The sequence below is a fragment of the Watersipora subatra genome, chromosome 4 (assembly GCF_963576615.1).
Source record: "Watersipora subatra chromosome 4, tzWatSuba1.1, whole genome shotgun sequence".
In the NCBI taxonomy this organism is placed as follows: domain Eukaryota; kingdom Metazoa; phylum Bryozoa; class Gymnolaemata; order Cheilostomatida; family Watersiporidae; genus Watersipora; species Watersipora subatra.
In genome coordinates this window covers 3,254,790-3,276,735 of record NC_088711.1, presented here as the reverse complement: position 1 = coordinate 3,276,735, position 21,946 = coordinate 3,254,790, and the positions used below count along the sequence as shown (strand labels likewise).

The 21,946-nt window shown below is 34.6% G+C and overlaps 1 protein-coding gene, 1 long non-coding RNA gene and 1 other non-coding gene across 3 annotated transcripts; 2 read left to right on the top strand and 1 right to left on the bottom strand.

The window, feature by feature from the left end:
* The first annotated feature begins 125 nt into the window (after positions 1–125).
* On the top strand, positions 126–7,818 carry LOC137394802 (COX assembly mitochondrial protein homolog). The gene is made up of 5 exons (XM_068081570.1): positions 126–169; positions 4,581–4,770; positions 4,883–4,987; positions 5,712–5,805; positions 7,267–7,818. Exons 2-5 carry the CDS (start codon positions 4,599–4,601, stop codon positions 7,373–7,375), a joined length of 480 nt encoding a protein of 159 aa, XP_067937671.1. The 5' UTR covers positions 126–169; positions 4,581–4,598; the 3' UTR covers positions 7,376–7,818.
* Positions 5,896–5,978, top strand: Trnal-uaa (transfer RNA leucine (anticodon UAA)). Its single transcript has one exon. It is a non-coding gene; the product is annotated as a tRNA-Leu (tRNA).
* A 6,931-nt stretch (positions 7,819–14,749) lies between the features above and the next one.
* LOC137393826 (uncharacterized) lies at positions 14,750–21,054 on the bottom strand. Its single transcript, XR_010978325.1, has 4 exons — positions 20,908–21,054; positions 16,787–16,963; positions 16,395–16,464; positions 14,750–15,156 (listed from the first exon to the last, which is right to left on the bottom strand). It is a non-coding gene; the product is annotated as an uncharacterized lncRNA (long non-coding RNA).
* Between the last annotated feature and the right edge of the window lie 892 nt (positions 21,055–21,946).

The following is a 21,946-nucleotide window of genomic DNA, read 5'->3' as shown; positions in this document are numbered from 1 at the left end:
GTTTCACATGTGAAACTATACGGCTCTGCATATAGGTAACAGAGGTCAGTGGCAACCTATAGTGGTAACAGCGATAAGCGGTATCTTTTATTGGCTCGCTAAGTATAAATTCTTTTCCAGATTCTTGGTGTCACGTAGATCACAGGCTACCATTATCGCTGCCGTAAATGTAATAAAACGGTAATTATTATTTCTGTACACAATTAAGTAAGTTTTAGTTGAGCTCACAGTGAACTAAATTTACTCTTCAAACATGTTCGTTAAAAATAGACACATCAACAATGATTTTCGTGTCTGACTAGCGTGCAGACGTGAAGTTTCATCATGCTGCTATATCTGTTGTATCAAAAAATCCCTTACATTATGTGCATGCTTGGTTTATTGAAATTATTTACTTATACCTAAAAGACCTTCCGACATGGTATGATCTTTTTTAATTATTCTAATTTACATTTTGCATACTTGGCCCAGCAGGCTTATCACCACAAAAGATTTCAAGCTACTATATCAATAGTTTGACTCAAGTAATTGAGCAACCTATCCACATTAAAGGAAATGCATTTGACTTTTTTTGCACAACAAACCCTGCTTGTATAACTTCAAAAGTAATATGTCCCTGAATAAGTCACCATTTTCTTTTGGGTGTAGACATTAGACATATCCAGCGGCGAGAAGCACACACACAGAGTCGAGCCATTAAACTTTATAGACTGGCTGATGTGAAAAATTTTTAAGAGGTTTGTTATCCTGTGCAGTTAAAACTAAACAAGATAAACAATATCAATGACATGTAGAACCACTTCCGTCAACATCTTAAAATGGCTGTCGAAGCATCTTTCTCCAAAAAGGCAATCGAAAACAAGGACTACACTGAACCCATCTGGTTTAATAAAGCCGCCAAAAAACTGATGACAAAACGTAATAAAACACATCACTTATGACCATCAACTATGAAGTTCTTCTACCTAACTAGATACAAGGAAAAAAGGCGTAAATTTATGCCGACAATTATGTCGAACAGAGCAAGACGATTTAACCACAAAAATATGCAAACATCTCGAAAATGGCAACATCAAACTTTTCTATCACCATCTACAATAGATGCAGAGCACAACTAAACTAGTCATGAGACTAGTTCGTATCGATGGAGCCCATAGTGAAGATTCCAAGGAATGTGCTAACTTGTTGAATAATTTTTTCAGTGCACAATTCTGTGCCGAAGACCAGCTGAACTCAGATGAAAGCCCGAAAAAATGTATGCACATATTTTGCATGCACATGCTTCAGAACTACCAACTGAATGAAAGTTAGTCAATGTTACGCCGCTGCCTAAAAGAGTTGTATAAGACAAATCCAGTAATTTTTTACCAGTCTCTTGGACAAATATCTCGAGTAAGCTCCTACAACATATAATTCTACATGAGCTCAATGCTGTTCTCGATGGGACACTGTATAATCGCCAACATAGATTCAGAAGAGGATTATTTTGTTAAGACAGCGGGTGTAGTACTAAATTTTGCAAAAGCGTTTGACAAAGTGCCCCACAAACTGCTGATGCAAAGGTTATTCACAGTACCAAACATCAGCAACCAATTACTGATGTGGATACACAGCTTCTTATATAATCGTAAAAAGTCATTAAAGGTCAAACATTTATAGAACTCCCGGTCGCATCTCACGTTCCACACAGCTCTGTTCTTGGCCCTACTTTACTTCTAGCTTACATCAATGATTTACCTACTCAAGTTAACTGTAGTATTAGTACATTGACATCTACCAATTAGTCATCTACCAAGTAGTAAATAATCACACTGGCAAACAGGTCTTTCAAGAGAACATTAATACCTTAGAGTCCTGAGCTTCGACTTGGTGTATGTCTTTCAACATAGGCAAATGTTCTGTTCTTGTCTTCAATACAAAGCATACATCACCCCAAGCAAATTACACAGTACTGCATACCACTCTAGAAGTTGTGCAGGAGACCAAATACTTTGGTGTTATCTTACAATCCAACTTACATTTACAATTCGTATTGACAGTAAAATATCAAAAACAAAGCGCCAACTCGGTATGATCAAACGCACTTTGTACAATGCTCCTGAGCAGGCTAAACTACTGGCCTACACAAGTCTATCTAGTTCGCATTTAGATTGTAGTGTAGCAGTGTGGGACCCATGCCAACAGTATTAAGTGTACAACATAAAGACGATGCAAAATACCGCTGTACAGTTTTTTATTTTTAATGTAAGAGAAATAAAAAGTGTAACCAACGCTTGAAGTGCTAAATCTAGAAACTCTAGCATCAATGCACTACAACATTAGACACTTTCTTCTTCATAGACTTCTAGCTAAAGAGTAAAATGAATGCAATAGAAGACAATTATGTCTAGCTATAATATAACTGCACACATTATGATCAGCTTCTTTTGAATGCTCACACAGGCTAAAAAACACATAGGTAAAGCCAAGTCATACACGGCCATAAAATGGATGACAACCAAGTTGGTATCTTACTAGTGAAGTATTTATCCATCTGAAGTTAATTTCTATTTAAACAGGCTTTTTGGAAACTTGAATTAGAAAGCTTGCGTTCAATTTGATTAGTGAGTCTTTTCATTATCGCAACTTATTATTATGTCAGTTGCTATCGATAAAAGTTATTAACAACTAGCTGTCTCTAAAAGGATAGACACTGTATGGCTGCAGCTATAACAGGTTACACGTATTGTACGGATGAAGTTTAGAAAATACGACTCGTTTTGAATAAGGAGAGCTAACTCAAGGAGAGTTAGCTCGTGAGGTTGAGTTGTTGTGGCTGAGCTGACTACTTTGAGTTTGTCATTTTTGTGACAGCCTAACAGTGGGTAAAATGGTTATCACTCACCAGTAAGATTGACAACAGATATGTCATGCGACAGCTATGCATAGCATTCTGCAAGCTATCTTTGTGGATTTAGTTTAAATGCCTATAGCAAATTTGTGTAAAAAACCCATAAAGGAACTTCCAGATAATATGTTACAGGCTGCGTCCAACTAAGTCACTAATTTTGCTTTTGATAGCATGCAATTAATTTTGCTGTATCTCTTTTCAAGATAACTAATGCAGTATTTAGAGTGCTTCTTTGCTTCATCTGTATCGTTATCTATGATTTTCACATGTTTATTTTATGTTACCAATTAAAAATATAAGTTTTACTCTAAAGCTATTGTTATTTATGATGAAAGCTCAAGCTCATGTCACCAATAGACTTGACTCCTCAGCCGTGTGTGCTGTTTAATTTTTGCTACCAATCAAAACTTGAGGAGGATGGTTGTGCTACTTGAGTTGACAGTTTAGTAGGCGTGAATAAGGTGATAGAATAAATGTGCATGTGTAAATTCTGTTTTAATATGAAGTACTGTGTGCAGTATCTCAGTTTTATATATCTATATATATATAGATAATACTATGACAAAAAAAATGGCAGAGCTTCAAGCTTTGATAAAAACTACTTAATTTGTACGCGTAGAAGTACCTAAAGTCGAAGGTCAATCATATATAGCTTACCAATTAGAGTACCATTTCTGGTATAATACCAGAACAATCACCTCTAAGAAAGGTTTGTGGAACATCCTTGAGTTATGTACGCTCTCTTGATTTGCATCTGTATTCCTTATTAAAGCTTAATACATAGGGCTTTCTTATTCTTGTATCACAAATTTTATCACAAATATATCACAAATTTTTAGTTTTTGTAATAACATAATTGTTGAAGTTTGTATTCAACAACTAATAATTTGCTTTCTGCAGTTTTAAGAAGATTAGCTTCACACAAAAAGTAAGTGTCACATTTGTACTTCTTCTAAATTTTCATTTTTTGAGTGTTCTAAACAAGGTTAGTGTGCCATCCATTCTTAATTTGAATTTTAAGAAATATTCTTCCGGGAGACCATTTTTTTAGATTATAAGCTTAAAAAGGCTCAATAAGGATCATTGGGTTCTGATGATGCAAATATAAGAGAGCCATTGTTAAGCTATTAGCCTTACCATACGTAAACACTAAAATGTAGAAGCAAGTACGTGTAAGGATTTATCATCAATGTCTAAGCTAGTTTATTAGTAGTTGTATCAAGTTGTCATGATTCTATGGAATACCATTTATTATAAAAATTGTGAAGCTTTGATCATGTTTTTTATGGTATAGACAATATATCAGTACTTTACATTCAGTAATAGATATGCTGGTGTATTTCAATATTTTGTCACTAGCCAGTTGTTTTTTGCAAAAAGCCTGTTTCCTGCTTCATAGCGAGTTTTTGCTTTGTTTCAATGTTCATTATAAAGCCAGAAAATTGGGTGCTGCTTTTTCTTATTACATAGAAGCATTTAGCTGGATTAAAATTATCGTTCTGCACATAATAACATTTATACGTATATACATGTACTACACTGCTATTCATCACACGGTAATATGTTTATCTCAAAATAATTTATTTGGCTCATTGCGTTTCGTGTGGTGTTTACAGTTGTAGTTAATTTACATGTTTTTGTATTTGTTTCTGCATGACTGTCAGACATGCCTGTTGGCCATATCTATTAGAGACATAGGATACAAGCCATGAGCTCGGCTACAACAGCAGTGGATGAATCCTCATTTGCTGAGACTGAGAAACCCATTCAAGAGCCACCACATCAACAAAGAGTTGTAGGGGAGCGAATATGGGGTCCTTATAAAGTTCGTGACACTTTGTCAAATGCCAACAACTCTTTTCAAGGGCCAATGGGGTTGGGTAAGACTTTTCATAAGGTTTACTCTAAATATGTAGTGTTTTTTGGACAATTTTTATATCATGGTTGAGTTAGTAGTACTGACTGAAAGTGAATATCCTCTGTTGTTATAAGGGGACCCTGAAGATGAAACATTACGAAGGCATGAGAAAGAAATGCTCATCCCAAAGATAATGAAAAAAAGAGTCAATTCGATCTGGTGCAAAGCAGAAAGTGAAGGTAAATGAATGGCTTGTACCAAGTCATCTCTAATAGATAATGTTTCAGCAGATATTTTGCCTCAGATCGTCTTTCCGATATATTTTGTGGAGAGTTTGCTAATAAATGATGTAAGGGGCATGTAAATCTGCAATTGCTAACAATATCATATAGATCAGCCTGGTTCATGATTCCATTCTCACCTTTTCAACACATCTTCCTGTGACAGCACTTGCTTTTATTACAGCAAACACTTGTTATTGCAACTCAACTTATTACAGAAAAATCCTGTTGCAGCAACTCAACTTGTTACATCATAATCCTGTTACAGCAACTCAACTTATTACAGAAAGATCCTGTTGCAGCAACTCAACTTATTATTGCAAACTCCTGTTACAGCAACTCAACTTATTACAGCAAAGTCCTGTTACAGCAACTCAACTCATTACAGCAAACACATTCATTATAAATTCTTTTATTATAAATTCATTCCTAGGACCTAGGCCTTTCTTGTGCATGTGCTTGTGATACACTATATTTTGTTCATTTATGAAAAGCAGCAAAAGTGTTTTCATCATGCCTTGCATGAACATGTCTAAGTGACATGGATTAGTAGCAAATGAGCATTATGCACCCGAACAAATAATTGTTTGGTTATGAAGTGTTGATAAGCAATAATATTATACATATTCAGCAAATTGCTAATCTACTTTATGTAATACTGTTTTCGTACTTTTTTATTTAGCCTTCTTCAGTTGTGCCGAAAAGGCTGGAATGATGCGGATGACATGGCAATGCCGACCTTTAGCAAATCTATTTGAGGCTTGTGGAAAAGCAGCGTATGTATATTTGTTATGACTTGTTTCTGTGTCATACGTATTTCGATATCATATTTTCAGATAATACTATAATATATACTGTATCATGCAACCATGGTGGCCGAGTGGTTAAGGCGTTGGACTTAAGATCCAATGGATGTATATCCGCGTGGGTTCGAACCCCACCCGTGGTAGATGTTTTGGAAAAGTTTGAAATAAAAGTATGCGTGAATAAACATGAAATAAATTTTTAGCATTTGTTTTAAATTGAGTAAATATTGGACTCAACATTTTGATTAGTTTCTGACAATAAAAAAACGTATTTTTTATTACTTCATTTGTCACAGTCAATTTAGTTTCTACAAATTATGTCTGTTTTAATGTTATATGTAATAAATTTAAGTACATATCATTTGGTTTATAAACTGTGGAACATTAAGTAAAAAACAATGTATTCTTATAAGAATATTTGCTTTAATATCTGACAGTTTCTACAGAGGAAAGAATCTCGAAACATATTAACTCTATATGCCAAGATTTAATCGTAGACTGCAATGAACGCCAACAAGGAAAAATGCCAAATTTGCTTAGAATGCTTGTTAACATGTTAAAATGAATAATCCACCGACATCATTTTGACATTGATATTTGGTAGCATTTGGTCTAGGAAAGTTTCGATGTTGAAACCAGGCTAGTTTTGATGTAATTTAATATGTACTATTAACTTTAGAGCATTGCCTTCTCTAGCACTCTGTTTAAGAAATTCGCATCACATGTTGTGCACGCATGCAAATGTAGGCTGAACAAAACTCAATGTGTAATTTCAATTAATTAATTTTCAATAATTAATTTCATTTGAACTAGTAAATCCAAGCAGTACAGGATGTTTACATTACTGATAATTATATTACTGATTCCATCTTTGGTCGTTATAACATGACATGTGATAACCATATACCGGTAAGGCTTATAACATGACATATGATAACCATATACCGGTAAGGCTTCATTTCTATTAACGACAATATTTTTGGTGATGAATTAATAGAGTAATTAATATTCAAGGAATACATTTCTTTTAAATGACAATGTACTTATATCTAACATATTTGTTGTATGGAAGTTCATATTCTACAGAATGTGCGCAGTGTGCAGTCAAAAGTAATAAATACTGTGCAAGGGAATGTAACTCTGACAGAATGAACGATGTTGTTTTAGCTCATGGACTAGTTTAGTGTAGGCTTAAAAGATTTTGTGAACATTTACACTGCTGGTTGTTGAGACTTACAGAAAATGGTTACTCGTTAGTCTTGACTTTTATTCTTGGAATGATGTTTGTCTTAACTAATACAATGTTTACTTTCTCCTACATTCATTTCAATCAGCGCTGATTCCAATAGCGGCTAAAGGTCATTGTGTCGATTTTGTCAGCGCATTTATAGCTTTTTGTCAGACGATGATAGAATACTATTATTCTCCTAGAATGTCCGATCAGAAGAATATCGATGAAGTGACAAGAGAATATCTGGATATGAGATCCGAATACAGAAGGACTGGGAAAAGGAAACCAATGGGACGACTTTATGACTAATCTGTGATTTATTCTTTTTAGCTGACTTTAGAGCTGCCATTCGTCGTGATATTGATTATGGCTGACCTAGTCAAGAGAGACAGAAGTGCAAAAGGTTATGCTAAGTTGACATCGATATCGCTCGCTCTTAGACTCTACAAACGCATCGTACTTTACATAGTTAGTTGAGAGTAAGGTTGAAGGCGTATTGGCTGTGTTTTAGTTGTCGTATGCATCTATCATACAAAGTGATTCCAGTTTTCTTGTTTGAATTCCAATATCATTATAAGGTTATTGCAAATCCTGATGTTTTGAAAACAAATTTATTGCTATACATTGATTGATGCCTAAAATTGCTTGTTTTAAAAGGAAACATAAAAAGTTTCGAATGGTCTATTGTATAAGTTGATGTATCAGTGCCCTACTAATACAGGAGTAACCAGCAATATACTTGTGATGCTATATCCTGTTCTATCAAGTTCTAATATATCCAGTTTGTTATGAAGGTATAACAGATATACGGCATCGAGTATTTTAAACACTACAGATGATGACACGTGATGATGAACCAATGTTAACAAAAACATAATATAAGTAATATATTATATGTATTTATAAACTTGAGGCTCTGTGATTAGTTCAGTGACGCCAACAGAATGCATTGAATGTAGAGAACATCATGCAAGATTTTGATAGCTAAATAAAACTGTCATTGATATATTTCAATAACCACAATTTGAGAAGATTTGGCTACGACTGCAACAGAGTATTTAAACTGTTTTGAAAGGTCAATCATCGTGTTTCAAAAAGTTATCCGTAAAGATGAATATTCGTGTATTGGTATTGTAGCATGGTGCCATTATTAATAGAATGCTGGTAGAAAAAAAACTCATAAATTCAATTACTTGTTTTCTGGTTTTTACATGCTGGTGTCATATTTATTGTAACAGTCTTTCTACCCATGATCAAGGGCCATGGTCATGGGGGAAGATTCAGCTGGTTGTATTTGACCTTCAAAATAAAATATCTGAACCACCTCAAATCCATTTAGAGAAGGTGTTGAGTGATGATCTTTCTGCTCGTATTAATACTTGAGTATTGCTCTTCCATGGAATACCCATGATAAATCATAAATTCAAACATATAGTCTTGCAGTCCATTCGTTTGCATACTTTAGACAGTCCATGTTTCAGCCCCGGACAGCAAAACTGTCAGCACTCTGGACTGATGTATCTGACTTTTCACATATAGTGATTTCTTGAGAGCCTAGTCCTCAAGTTGCTATATACTGCACCATCATTTTCCATCTTCAGTTGTTTCATCATCCAGTTATGTTAGCTACAGCACCTCCAGGATATAGAAAGGTCTTACATTGCTTCAGCGTCTCCCATTGATGGTGATTGTATATGCTTAAGGAGACAGCATCTATGAAGCTTCTATTAACTTTAACAACTGATAAAGGCACTATGTTCTCTCAATAATGATTGTGAGATTTTTTGTAGGAATGATAAACCTGGTGTCTGCGGTACTTGAGCACTCTCATCAACAGAAAGTGAACATCTCACTAGTTTAGCTGATGCTTTCGGCTTTGATTCAAATTTAACCACATTACAAACCGCAATTTTTTTAATTCGGATGTAAATTCCTGCTCTGTTATTTAATGCTACTTCGAGTTTAGCAGACGGAGTAATGAGACTGTCAGTGCAAGCAGATGCTCTTGTGTAACTCTATTACTCGCTGTAGAGTTTAGACCAATACACATATAACCACACTTGCCTCTATTCACCAACTCGACGCTACCAAGGTTAATAACTCAGAGTGATGGTTTCGAAGTGAAGGTGCTTCACTAGGGAGCTGCCATAAAGTGATCCCACTCTGGATTTCATTAGCGGGATTCTGATGGCAGCCATAACTCAAGCTATAAGCTACCGGTTTATTTCAAAAACTTTCTTCATGTGAATATCAGAAATATGATATTGTGAATAACAATATTACTGGTTGTACAAACACAACAATAACATACAAACTCAGAGCTGTAATGATATAGCACACAAACAAGGAGCACAGTAGTCATATAAGAACATAGCTAATAGTTAATTTTAACCAATTGGAAACTTATTTGATTAGTATAAGACAGGGATCGCTAAACATATTATGGAAATGTTTATTTTTCCATATCCATTTCCATAAACATAAATATTTCCATAATTTTATGGAAATGGATATGGAAATTTTATTTTAAAAATATGGATATGTTATGGAAATGGAAATAATATGGAAATGAATTATGGAAATGTTATGGAAATGGAAAAAACTATGGAAATGAATTATGGAAATGTTATGGAAATGGAAATAATATGGAAATGAATTATGGAAATATTATGGAAATGGAAATAATATGGAAATAAATTATGGAAATGTTATGGAAATGGAAATAATATGAAAATGAATTATGGAAATGGAAAAAACTATGGAAATGTTATGGAAATAATATGGAAATGAATTATGGAAATGGAAATAATATAGAAATGAATTATGGAAATTGTAACATACACGTAATCCAAGATATAAACAGAGGGAAGTTATATTGTATAGACTAGGCTACATGAATAGACAATGGTAATACACAAACAGCTAAGATCAGTGGTATTACAGAAACTATTAAAGAGATCTGGAAGAAATTAACTCAAATTGTCTCTGGACTTGGCTACATGTACAGACAATGGTAACACACAAACCCAGCTAACATCAGTGATATTACAGAAACTATTAAGGGAGTCTGAATGAAACTATCTCAAATCGTCTCTTGCTTAGTTATAGGCAATGGTAGCATACAGCTTTGATCTTGCCTGGACCCTAAATAAAGTATATTAGCAAGCAAATATCATATTCATATTATGTATAAATTAATCACATGTTCGGGAAGAGTTGACGATTGCACACACACACGCTCATTTGACACGCAAGCGCGCAGACATACGTACACAGTGATACATATATTGTACACTCCCTTTGCCTAGTGATAAATCTATTAAACACTCCCCCAGCATAATGATACATCTATTGTACATTTCTTAGCCTAGTGATACATATATTATACATTCCCCTATAGTCCTATACAATGCTGTGAGATGTTTGAGTTCAGCATTTTACTGGCTGAAAGCAACAACTGAATAAAATATATATTATTATTTGTAATTAGTTAATTACTTAGTTATGTATTTATCTTAAAAAATTATTCCTGAATGACATTTATCCCAATAAAGTTACTATAAATACGTGCTGAAATACTGTCGAGAATTTCTCTGTTCTAAATAAAAGATACTAAGCGCTCCTTGTATACACCAAGACTCTGTGAAATATTCATTTAGGGTTGCGTCTGAATACCTCTGAAGGTTTGATGTTCATAAAATTTGACTTATTTAATAAATAAAATTATTGAGAAATCTTTGGTAGGCATAAGCATAAATGAACAAATATATAGATAAATAATTGCACCTTAATGAAAAGTATAAAGATTTTATTAGAAACAATGGTCACTTAAAAGAGTGGCTAATGCAATAAGCTTTCATGCTTACTATAATATCGACAACTACTTTAGACCAGACATGATGGTATCAATGTGTGAGTCATCATCTATTGAAGTCACTCAACAGGTGACACAATAAACGATAGCGCGGCCCAGTAACGCGGATGAGCTACCATTCCTTCTCATGCTCAGCTACCAGCTAAACAACTTTGCTAGGATTGAATTCCACTGCCATCTAAAGCTCATTAAAGCTGGCAGCATCAGCTCTCAACAGCACTAGACCGCAATTAACGAGTTCATAAACATAATACAAAATTAACAGCCATTTCTATGTAATAAAGCAATTAGCAGGCTAAAATTCCGCGAGATTTGTTGCTTTATGACCAAAACTGCGCAATTTATTGCAAGCAAGTGGGCAAAGTGAGCGCACTAGGCTGACTGCATGAACGGCAGATTAGAGCAGGTCGTGTGAGAGGTAATAAAGTCAGCATTTATGCAAGAGCAGCGTCAGAACTACACTTTTACATTTTTTAATACAGACAGCAGATTAGCTAGCCGAAAGGTAAATCTGCAGAGCTTTGAGCAAAGGTCCTACATTACACAATGCTGCCACAAATCATATAATCAACATCTAGGCGGGGCTGCTGTAAGCCAAGTTATGACTCATTTTATCATCAGAATCGATCTGATCTGTCATCATATAAGGCTGACAGCGTGGCCTGTTTTAGCTCGTTCTCATATATATGTGGGTGGATTCATACCAGCCATTGAGAACTTTGTTAGATTTATATATTTATGAAAGCAAATGGGTGTGTTTGCTGCTCCTACAGGGAGAAGCATTGTTATTAAATATGATTGCCTTGAAATAAATACCAACCTTATTGCCCATCTACTTGATATAATGCACACATTATGTTGACTAGCAAGAAGCTATATTGATATAATGCACCCATTCTGTTGACTATCAAGAAGCTATATTGATATAATGTACCCATTCTGTTGTCTATCAAGAAGCTATCTTGATATAGCGTACCCATTCTGTTGACTATCAAGCAGGGATCGCTAAACATATTATGGAAATGTTTACTTTTCCATTTCCATAAACATAAATATTTCCATAATTTTATGGAAATGGATAAGGAAATTTTATTTTAGAAATATGGAAATGTTATGGAAATGGAAATAATATGGAAATGAATTATGGAAATGTTATGGAAATGGAAAAAAATGGAAATGGAAATGGAAATGAATCATGGAAATATTATGGAAATGGAAATAATATGAAAATAAATTATGGAAATATTATGGAAATGGAAATAATATGGAAATGAATTATGGAAATATTATGGAAATGGAAAAAACCATGGAAATGAATTATGGAAATGTCATGGAAATGGAAATAATATGGAAATAAATTATGGAAATGTTATGGAAATGGAAATAATATGGAAATGAATTATGGAAATGTTATGGAAATAATATGGAAATGAATTATGGAAATGTTATGGAAATGGAAATTGTGACAAACACGTAATCCCTGGTATAAGATTAGAATCAATTATAGCGTGTAAGGAAACTCTTATTATACGTTATATGTAATAGTTGAATGATAACCCTACCTGTTCAAATAGGTTTTTAATTGGACAAAATTCGCTTGTAGTTTAAAAAACAAAACTTTATTTAGAAGTCACATTTTGCAATTAATCTTTCGAATCAACTTCCTGCCTGTTTGTTGTAATAATATGAAATGTGAAGCTCATATGAGCCAGACTTTAAATTATTCAGGTCACCATCAAAACCAAAAAAATATTAGCTAACAATAATTGCTAATGTATTTATTTTAAGTATTGATATAGTCAACTCAAACTTGAACAATTCTGTGTTTGTGTTTTATTAAAAACACAAACAGTAAGTGCATTTTCTAAACACTGTAGGAATAAAAATGGCATTTTTTGATGACATTTCTCTTAATAAATCTTTATTACTGTCATAACTGTGAATTTAAAAAATAAGTATTACTTTTTTGGTAGAGTTTTATGATTAGACCATGTAAAGAAACAATTGAAGAAACATCTACCAATGGTGAATATTTCTAGCACAGAAGTGAGCATGTGGGCACCTTTGATACTTATTTAGGAAGTGGCCATAAAGTTGTCCATCTCACTCACTGATAACGATCATCTATTGTACACAGAACATGCTACTAAATAGTTTTTACTTTGTTAGAATTTCAAACCTGGATCTGGTAGGATGAGTAAACTTATACCTTGCAAAGTCTGATTCATTCTGAAAACTGCATCTATGGTAAACCAAAGCTCCAGCCAAGCATTGACCACCCTGCACATGGATTGTTGTTTATGCCAGGCGTTTAGTAATAATTGTGGCGCACTTGAAGCTGTGCGAGCGTGCAGATTGTAGAGAAGTATAGATGTGGCAGATATGGCAGAGTTGGCAGTCCGCTGGTGATTCAGTTGAATGCACAACTGGATCTTACTTCCAAAAAACCTAAAATTGTCTCCTCTTTGATACTTACAAGAGTTGCTAGCTCCTGCATGAGCATACAATATATGTATGGGTAGTCGATGAGTGAGATGAACAAATGATTAGTAGTAGTGCTGGATATTCCAGCCCAGAAGAGTTTCTAGCTAGTTGTGTATTTGTAAAGAAACAGTTCTAATTATATAGACATTTAAGATTATCATAGACATGACAATGAATCCTTGGTATGGCATGGAAGCAAGACTCTAACCCAGCCTACGCTTAGCACAACAAAATCGAACTCCGCTTAGTGCAATTAACTTGTTACTTAACTTCAACAAACTTCTTACTTTTACTTATTTGCAGATTTTCCAGAAATAATAGTTTGAATTTTAGCCTTTTTTATTCATTTTAGGCACACCAAACCAATTTAGTGTGAGGCGATAAGTTTTTTGGGTTTAAAACAATTAGGATGATACAAACTTGTACAACATATAAGCAGCTAGAAGTAATGTACAGCTCATTCATTGGCATGCTAACTAACTCGTATAGTCATACTGATTGCTCATAGATGTATATGATGCCTGCAGCATCGTATGTCATCCACATTACATAAGCTGTAAAGAGGAAAGTATAAAAGGATTCCTGAGCTGGCAGAGTAAATGGGAGCTGATGACAAGAGTAGGGTGGTAGGTTAATATTTATAGATACGTTTGATTGCCAATGGTACCTCAAATATTCGGGGACATAGCACCAACATCAGACTACCCCTAGACAGAAATAGCGCTCCAGGAGCAGACATACTGGTGCACCATCACGTTACTTTGATCGACTGTATCAGCAATTGGTTATCACATTTTTCTATACAATAGTATTTTTACAGCGAGCATTCCCAGACAGTGTTGTTGTAATACGGAAGGTAATGTACAAGCTGAGAACAAGTTATCCTAAATTTGCTCTAGACACTAAACTGACCCCAGACTTAATGACTGAGACTACAAGTACTGCAGGTTCAGCGTATAATACGAACAGTCCTACCTCCGACTTCAACTGTACAAACTATTAACTATATTAGGTATATTTAATAGGTCTGTGCTCTCAAGAGAAGAATATGTTTCTTCTCATCGATGTTATGTATAGTAATGGGTAAAGATTGCCAGACTTGGTGAAGAATTTAATGCTATTGTGGTCATGTGCAACATTGTAATATTACATCTCTTGGTACCAAGCCTATGAATCTTTTACATTTGGTTTCAAGAAGTCCAAGAAACAAGCTACTAAATATGGCTAACGTTTAGAAAGTGCGGATTTCAAGTTCAGTACAAAAGACAATAGATGGTTGGGAAATACAAAAGACAATAGATGGTTGGGAAATACAAAAGACAATAGATGGTTGGGAAATACAAAATTTATCTTATCATAAATATTGATATTGAGTGCAATGGAAGATACGGCAATGACACCAGACAAATATTTCCCATTGGTCCATGATGCAGCAACAGTAATTTTTTGCTTTTAAAAATACAGATTTTGCCCACTTTAAAGATAACGTGGAAATTAATGACTTATCTATCTACCAATCAGATGTATTAAAAGTAGGATACAAGGAGAGACTTGGTTAAACAAGACTTTTCACTAGCGATGAGACTAGAGACATGTATATCAAGCGGCTAAGATCTGGCTAAGCAAAGTAAATGTACAGTAGAGATAGAAAAGGTCTGTACAATTCAGTTTATCTATACAATAAGTTGATGCTCTCAGTCCTGGAGGCTAGTCATCCTTTGATAACGGCTGCCTGTAAAAACCAAATAAACTTTTACTGACAGAGAAAAGTTCATGTTATACTAACACTGATCAAGTTCGGACATTAGGAGGTGATGTCACACAGTGAAATGTATGAAAGGGTTGATATACGAGTTGATGCCAAACAAGTGAAAAAAGAGTCATGCTTCTGGCCCTTTTCTTATCATTGATAATTGAAAAGGAGACCAATATAATGTTAAATATTATAGTCATATTCCTGTAGCTCGTGCACTCATGCGAGCTCCTAAAGATCTATAACTACAACTGGCTAGATTATGTATAGAAGCTTTTTTTATCAAAATGTTCATATGTTAGCCGTGCATTCATAGGAAATTGTTCTTAGTTTTACATTCAAACTGATCTGGAGTTAAGCGACTAGAGCTTTACAATTACCTCCACATTGTTCACATCTATGGTAGGTTGAAAGTGCAGACTTGAAATGGTATTGTGTAAGTTGTATATATATCAGCAATATTTGAAAGATAATACTATCATTAATTCATTTAACTTTACCACCTGTGTATCATGTAGAAATCGTTGCTCTACAAGACATCTTTAAAACTGATTATATACAAAAATATTTTGCTCCCTAAACTAGTTAATGAATCAATTCAACCTGAGATTCTTTTAAGACAAATTTTACTGAATCAACACCATGATTAATCGCAAAAGAGCATTACACGATCAACTGCAGTGTTAATTACACGATTAGAGCATTACATGATCAACTTCAGGGTTAATTATAATTCTTTTCATGACCAGAAATATCTGCTTTGCATAAAAATTATTTTGTATCTATTATTAGGCCTGACGAAGATGTCATTTATTGGTCTTGCAGCGAGAAAAAAACGGACCTTCAAGGCATAGATGCTTCATCAGGTTAATGCCAGTCAATGCCTAATTTAATCGAATCCGACATCTTGTTGCAAGTGTCATTTTAATTATGTTTTTACACCACCCTTATTCAGCCAATAGCCATTCAATATCTCATTAAAACGAAGTGACTTGAAAGGTTGTCTTGCTTTCTACTTGACAGCGAACCGAACTGCAGCACATCAATGGTTACCATCAAGGTTGTATCAGTGGTTAAGCACTGATGGGTCTAAGCAAAACGTGATTCATATCGCAGCAGCAACCAACAACCGACAGGCAACAACGCAGCTAATATATAGTTACAGTTGCTTGGCAACCACATGTCAACTCGCGCATACACATATATACAATACATACCATTGAGAGAATGATTTGCCGCAGTTGCTCCAGACTGCCTTTGCCTTTGTGGCCACAGCACTCAGCCTGTCTGTCATACAAAATATAATAAAACCAATTAGACCATCCAAATTACAATTTCTTGTACTATAATGCACTTAGTCTGCTAAGCAACATAATGCATACAATAAGAATGGAAATACCTCTAATCATAGAGACAAGAACAATGTTAATATCTGTATTATAGTAGAGTAGTAGCGAGTAGAATAGAGACTAGGTGCATGTACGTGTATATTTTACACGTGGGCAGTAAGTGCGTTAGCGCATTAATATGATTACGTATGCATTACATCAGCTCCTTCAAAATGGGGTTGAAACACCCTGTAAGCCTGAAAGGTGCGACTTACACATACCTGTATTAATGTATATTTGTGTTTTCATGTGGGTAGATAGTTTTGGTCGGTTTTCAATAGAACCTTTTTGCTCCATTTGAGCACGGCACATCTGTATCTGCACCCATGGGACGGCAGACATGTTTTATCCCAACTATTAGACGGAGATGTCAACCTTTGATGGTACTATCAGTCTGTCTACAATAGATAGAAGGTATAGCACGTTTATCCTAGTGAAATTTCAGTAAATACAAACGCTGTCCAAACTCTATTTACAATGGGTGTTACAGTGATGCAGGAAAGAGGCAAGTTTGTGCTGCGAGTGCATGCACAAATTCTGACAGTGCTTTGGCAACTAATGAAGGAACGAGACCCGTTGCTTTACTGATTGGTTGGATTATAAATATGTAATTTTAACAGATCTAACAGTAGAGTCTATCAAACTTCTTGATCAAGTGTTCATTAGGTTCAGTTAATTAGATATTGATGTTGCTATTGAAAATTTAGGCAAAAGCAGTATTGGATATTGTCACATATAGTATCGATGCATCCATTAGGATTTTCATGCGAGTCGTATTAGAGCTTCATGTATGTAGTAAATACAGATACCTCTAGATACCTCTAGATAATCAGCTTAATCATACATCTTCGCAATGTCTTTTTATAATAAGGCAACATAATTGAAAATGAAAATTATTCACATTCCATTCAAACACAGTGTACCAATGCCAGGAGTTTGTAGCAAAAATTAGATGCCAAGTTTGTATGTGAGGCAACCATGAGCTCATGACCACTGAGGAACATTAAGTTTGAAGACTACACGATTTCATTAAAGCTTACAGGGTACGAATTCACCAGTGAGCAAGATTGATCTACTGCGGGACATAGACTCAGTATCGGGATACTAAATATTGTAGATATCACTATTGAACATTGACAGGCTCAATATCAGATGTTCAATAATAGAAGGTATTGGTATCATAATTGATTTTGTGTTCATTCATAATTATTCAAAAACATATCAACATACGCTCTGCTTTCATGAATACGAGTTTTGAATGAGCGATTATTTTGTAAATCTAGCTCAAAAAGTGAGCGATTTCAATATAACTACATGTATAATGTTATAATTTATTAATTATATATAAATTATATATACATATATAATTTAATTAATATTATAGCTTTTCAATATAATTACAAAATATTATAATACTTCAAAATTGAGGTTTCAAAATACTATTGAAACTCCAATTTGTAATGCCATGTGTTACTAATAAGGCATTTGTGACCTGTCAATTAACCTTCAATTTCTGTCAAAAATGGTCCAAGCAGGCCTTGAGAGCCTTGACAAAAAAGAAACAAAAATTATTGTTCGGCTTTAATGGGTGAACCCTATGCAGCTATAAAACTACATGTACAACAATTTTCTCTCATATAGTGAAAGATGTATGAGGATTGAGCCGACAAACAATCAAGAAGCTCAGCAGCATGCTGTATTCCCACTGTCCTCATTATGAGTAGTCCCCAAATCAGAAACCATATGAAGCACTTTCTCCCTTATACACACAACGTCATCGGTGTTTATTCGAGTGTTCTATGATCAAAAGTGACAAAACAACTCTGCAGCACAAATACAGCAAATTTAAAAAGTATGGTGAGAGTCCAGAAGGACCAAGAACTATTTAACACAAGGCATTACAAAGTTTAGAGCCGTTAACAACCCGAATAACATTAGTAGCACTTCATCAACGCAGTTGACAGGTGTTAAAACAAGATCCTAAGTATTCCGATAACGGTCTATACATATATATATATATAAAAATGAAACTCCATGTTTGTCGTTTGTTTGTCGGTCTGTTGATTCTATGTCTGTTCAGTTATAGATAAAAATCTTACAGCGAAAAATACGCTTCGCATGGGATTTGAACACAGCCTCCAAGCCTGCAGACAGGCGTGCCTTACCACTACACTGTCCATATCTTACTAACATATCTATCTATCCTTATCTAAAATCTGTTTGTTCAGCTTCATTTTTCCACATTGCATCGGTTCGACATACCGAAGTTGTAATACCACGTTTACTTCTAGCCGCAATTGCAGGTTACAAGCTAAGTATGTACTATTTATTGTTAATATTACATTTTGCATGTTTTTCCTTTAAAATTTTTTTAAAAGCCTTATATTCATTACCTATTTTTTTAGTTTGTCATTTTCATATTCCATTTCAATTCACACGCCTTCAATCCCCTTAGCAACTAAGGTCAATTGCTAAAAACTAACCCAAAACTTTTTACATGGACAGTTGTATGTTACTTTATCTCAAATAGGAATTACCTCTACATTTTCTCTTGATTTGGTCACAAAATACCGTGTGCGTTTCACTGCTTCAGTAATGTACAGTAGATGCTCCTAAAACGTATACCTCCTATACGTATACCTCCTAAATAACGTAAAAGATTTATGCGAAGTTTTTGTTCAGTACTACGTAAAAAATTCCATAACGTAAAGTGTCAATTTGGGCAAGTTTTCAAAATTGATTTAAATGTTAGTTTATCACGGCGCACTTGCAAAAAACGACGGGCGTGTAGCGTTATATCTACTATATATCTTTCGCGACATTCTAGGTCATCGTAATAACTCATCAAATGTGTCGACAAAACAGAGAATAGGATAGCTGCGCAAATGCTCATAAATACTTATAGGCGATCGATTGGTGCAGATACAACAACGTAGGTCCACCAATCTGAATGCCACAAGTTCAAGTAACATCGACAGTTATCATTTATCCTAACCTTGATCCCTGCATACAGATAGGCAACAAACGAGGAGAAGCGCTTTTTATAGTAAAAATATTTTGTTTTGCCGTATTGTAGATGTACAAAATGTTTGTTATTAGTTTTACTTTGCAGAATAGACTTTGCTGTTTAGAAAAATAAGCAAATCGTAAATGAACGTCGAAAAGGCGCAGTCCCCATCAACTTGTTGTAAAATTACCGCAATCATGGTCTATAAAACCAGTGAGATTGATCAAAGAAAGGAGAAAAGATACCGATGCAAATCAATAATACTGCAGTTACGGTACAGCTCACAAATTAAAAGAGTTACGTAAAGTTTTACCTTTTGGAATGGTCAAAGGGGCGAGTTTGAAAAGATCTCGGAACGGATTAGGCAATTTACATGTATCTTACTGTTCTTACAACGTAAATTCACCATAACGTAAATGTTTCTGGACTGGATTATTTACATTGTAGGAGCGCCTACTGTATTTAATTCCGATATATCATTTTTACGTCTGTACCAGTAGTTGTATTCAAATTTTGGATGGATGGTTTCTGCCGCAACAGTAACCTTTTTATACACACACTTTTATGTGTTCATTGTTATTAAGTCAACTTGTGTACGATTTTTGTTTTCTTAGTTCGTATTAATTGTATGAGTATCAAATCATTTTTTGTTGTTGTAGGCCTACGCATTAGAGTAGACCATAGGCTACTATATCTAGCTATTACTAGCCTATTATTTCAAATTTGAACACATTTACATTTGTTTTACTTTTTCTCTAAATTTATTTGAACTGCACAAAACACTTTTCTTATGATATGAAATTTGAAAGTTAGAATGATAAATGTTGTTATATGTTAAATAAAAATAAATCTTCCGTGCACAAACTTTTTATTACCTGGGCAACGCCGGACATTCATTTAGTATACGTATATACTTAGGTTTGTGTTAAAATAGCTTCTAGACCACCCTAGGGTGAAAGTGGAAACTATGAGGTAAATGTTTATTTAAAAAACACATGTCTCGAGTAGTTTTCGGTATAAAACTGCCAAAATGAGCGTTTCGGTCAGCGAAACGCGCAGACTAAACAGTACACCAGTCAAACAAATAGACTATGTTTGACTCTTGCAGAACTAACACAAATAATGAAAACGTTAAGTTGAGAGAACTGAACAAGTTCACAAACAGTATGGTTCTACAATAACCGTTTGAGAGTTACTGCATACTACGCCGACTAGTATATGTAGTTACAATACTAATTTTTGCATATCTACCGATAGAGGTATTAGCAAATTGCTGCATAACCAAATTACGTAAAAACTTTTAATTATAGTTGTAAGAAAAACTAATTATCTTACTTTTGCTAACAAATCACTTGCATTTCCAGCCCATTCTTCGTAGGCCTCCCAGGCTTCAAGATGTACGTTAAACGCTGTAACTAGTCGAGTCTTCCCGATAACAACAAAGTAGCGTATTGTATACAAGGTTATAAACCAGCCTGTTGCGCTTCAATGAGCTCGAGAAATGACCAATAGATTACTAGGATTGAAAGATATCATGCAGGCAATACGTGTACTGTGAACTTCACGAGTGAGTTATATATCAAGCTGTCACTAATAAGCAGCGTGAACAGTTCCCCCGAACTCGACAGCCAGCCAGAGGAATAACCTACCGCATCTTTCTTCACAAACAACCTATTGCAAAAACACGCACGCCTCAAAGACAGCCAAGAGTACTCCTGGAAAATTCCTGATGAACTAAAAAACTACAGGAATTCAAGCATATATAAAACATTTCCTACCAGTATCAATTAATTATTGATCAGCGATGAGTTGAAGCATTGCTTATTTAAATTCATAAAAGTTACTGTTACAGTTTATCATCAATCTTACCCTTTGGTTTAAGCTTCATCAAATGTAGGTAAAATGTTCAACTGATTGAATGAAAGTTTGAGCTACTGAATACTTCTACTCCCTGATTCTACATTGAATTGTGACTGTCATCACGTAGGCCTATAAAGGGCGTTTAATAGTCATGCATGGTAAGGTTACAAAGTTTGCAACAGTTTTTAGCTAAGGTGTTGTGAGTCTGTTATCAGAAATCATTTCATGGAACACTTCTTGCGGGTAACTTTGTTGCCAGTAGTATAGAATATTTTTTAATATGACCTGTTGCGCAAGTTTTAATCAAAGAGGACTGACTATCAGTATTTTATTTATAAGCGCATAGTTATTCTAATCCGCCATGTTAGAAATCGGCAATGCAACTTCTGGTTTAAATAGCTTTTCCCCACCACACTGTCAACCTAATCGAATAGTAGTTTGTGTAAAAATAGCCAGCTCTATCTAACATATTAATGACAAAGATGGTTGTTTGAATACTCACTTCGTCTAAACT

Excerpts from the sequence above, each read along its gene's own strand:
- LOC137394802 (XM_068081570.1), top strand. The coding sequence starts at position 4,599 with ATGAGCTCGGCTACAACAGCAGTGGATGAATCCTCATTTGCTGAGACT. Across the intron at positions 4,771-4,882 it reads TCAAGGGCCAATGGGGTTGG|GGGACCCTGAAGATGAAACA; the intron begins GTAAGACTTTTC and ends TGTTGTTATAAG. Across the intron at positions 5,806-7,266 it reads GAGGCTTGTGGAAAAGCAGC|AATGTCCGATCAGAAGAATA; the intron begins GTATGTATATTT and ends TTATTCTCCTAG.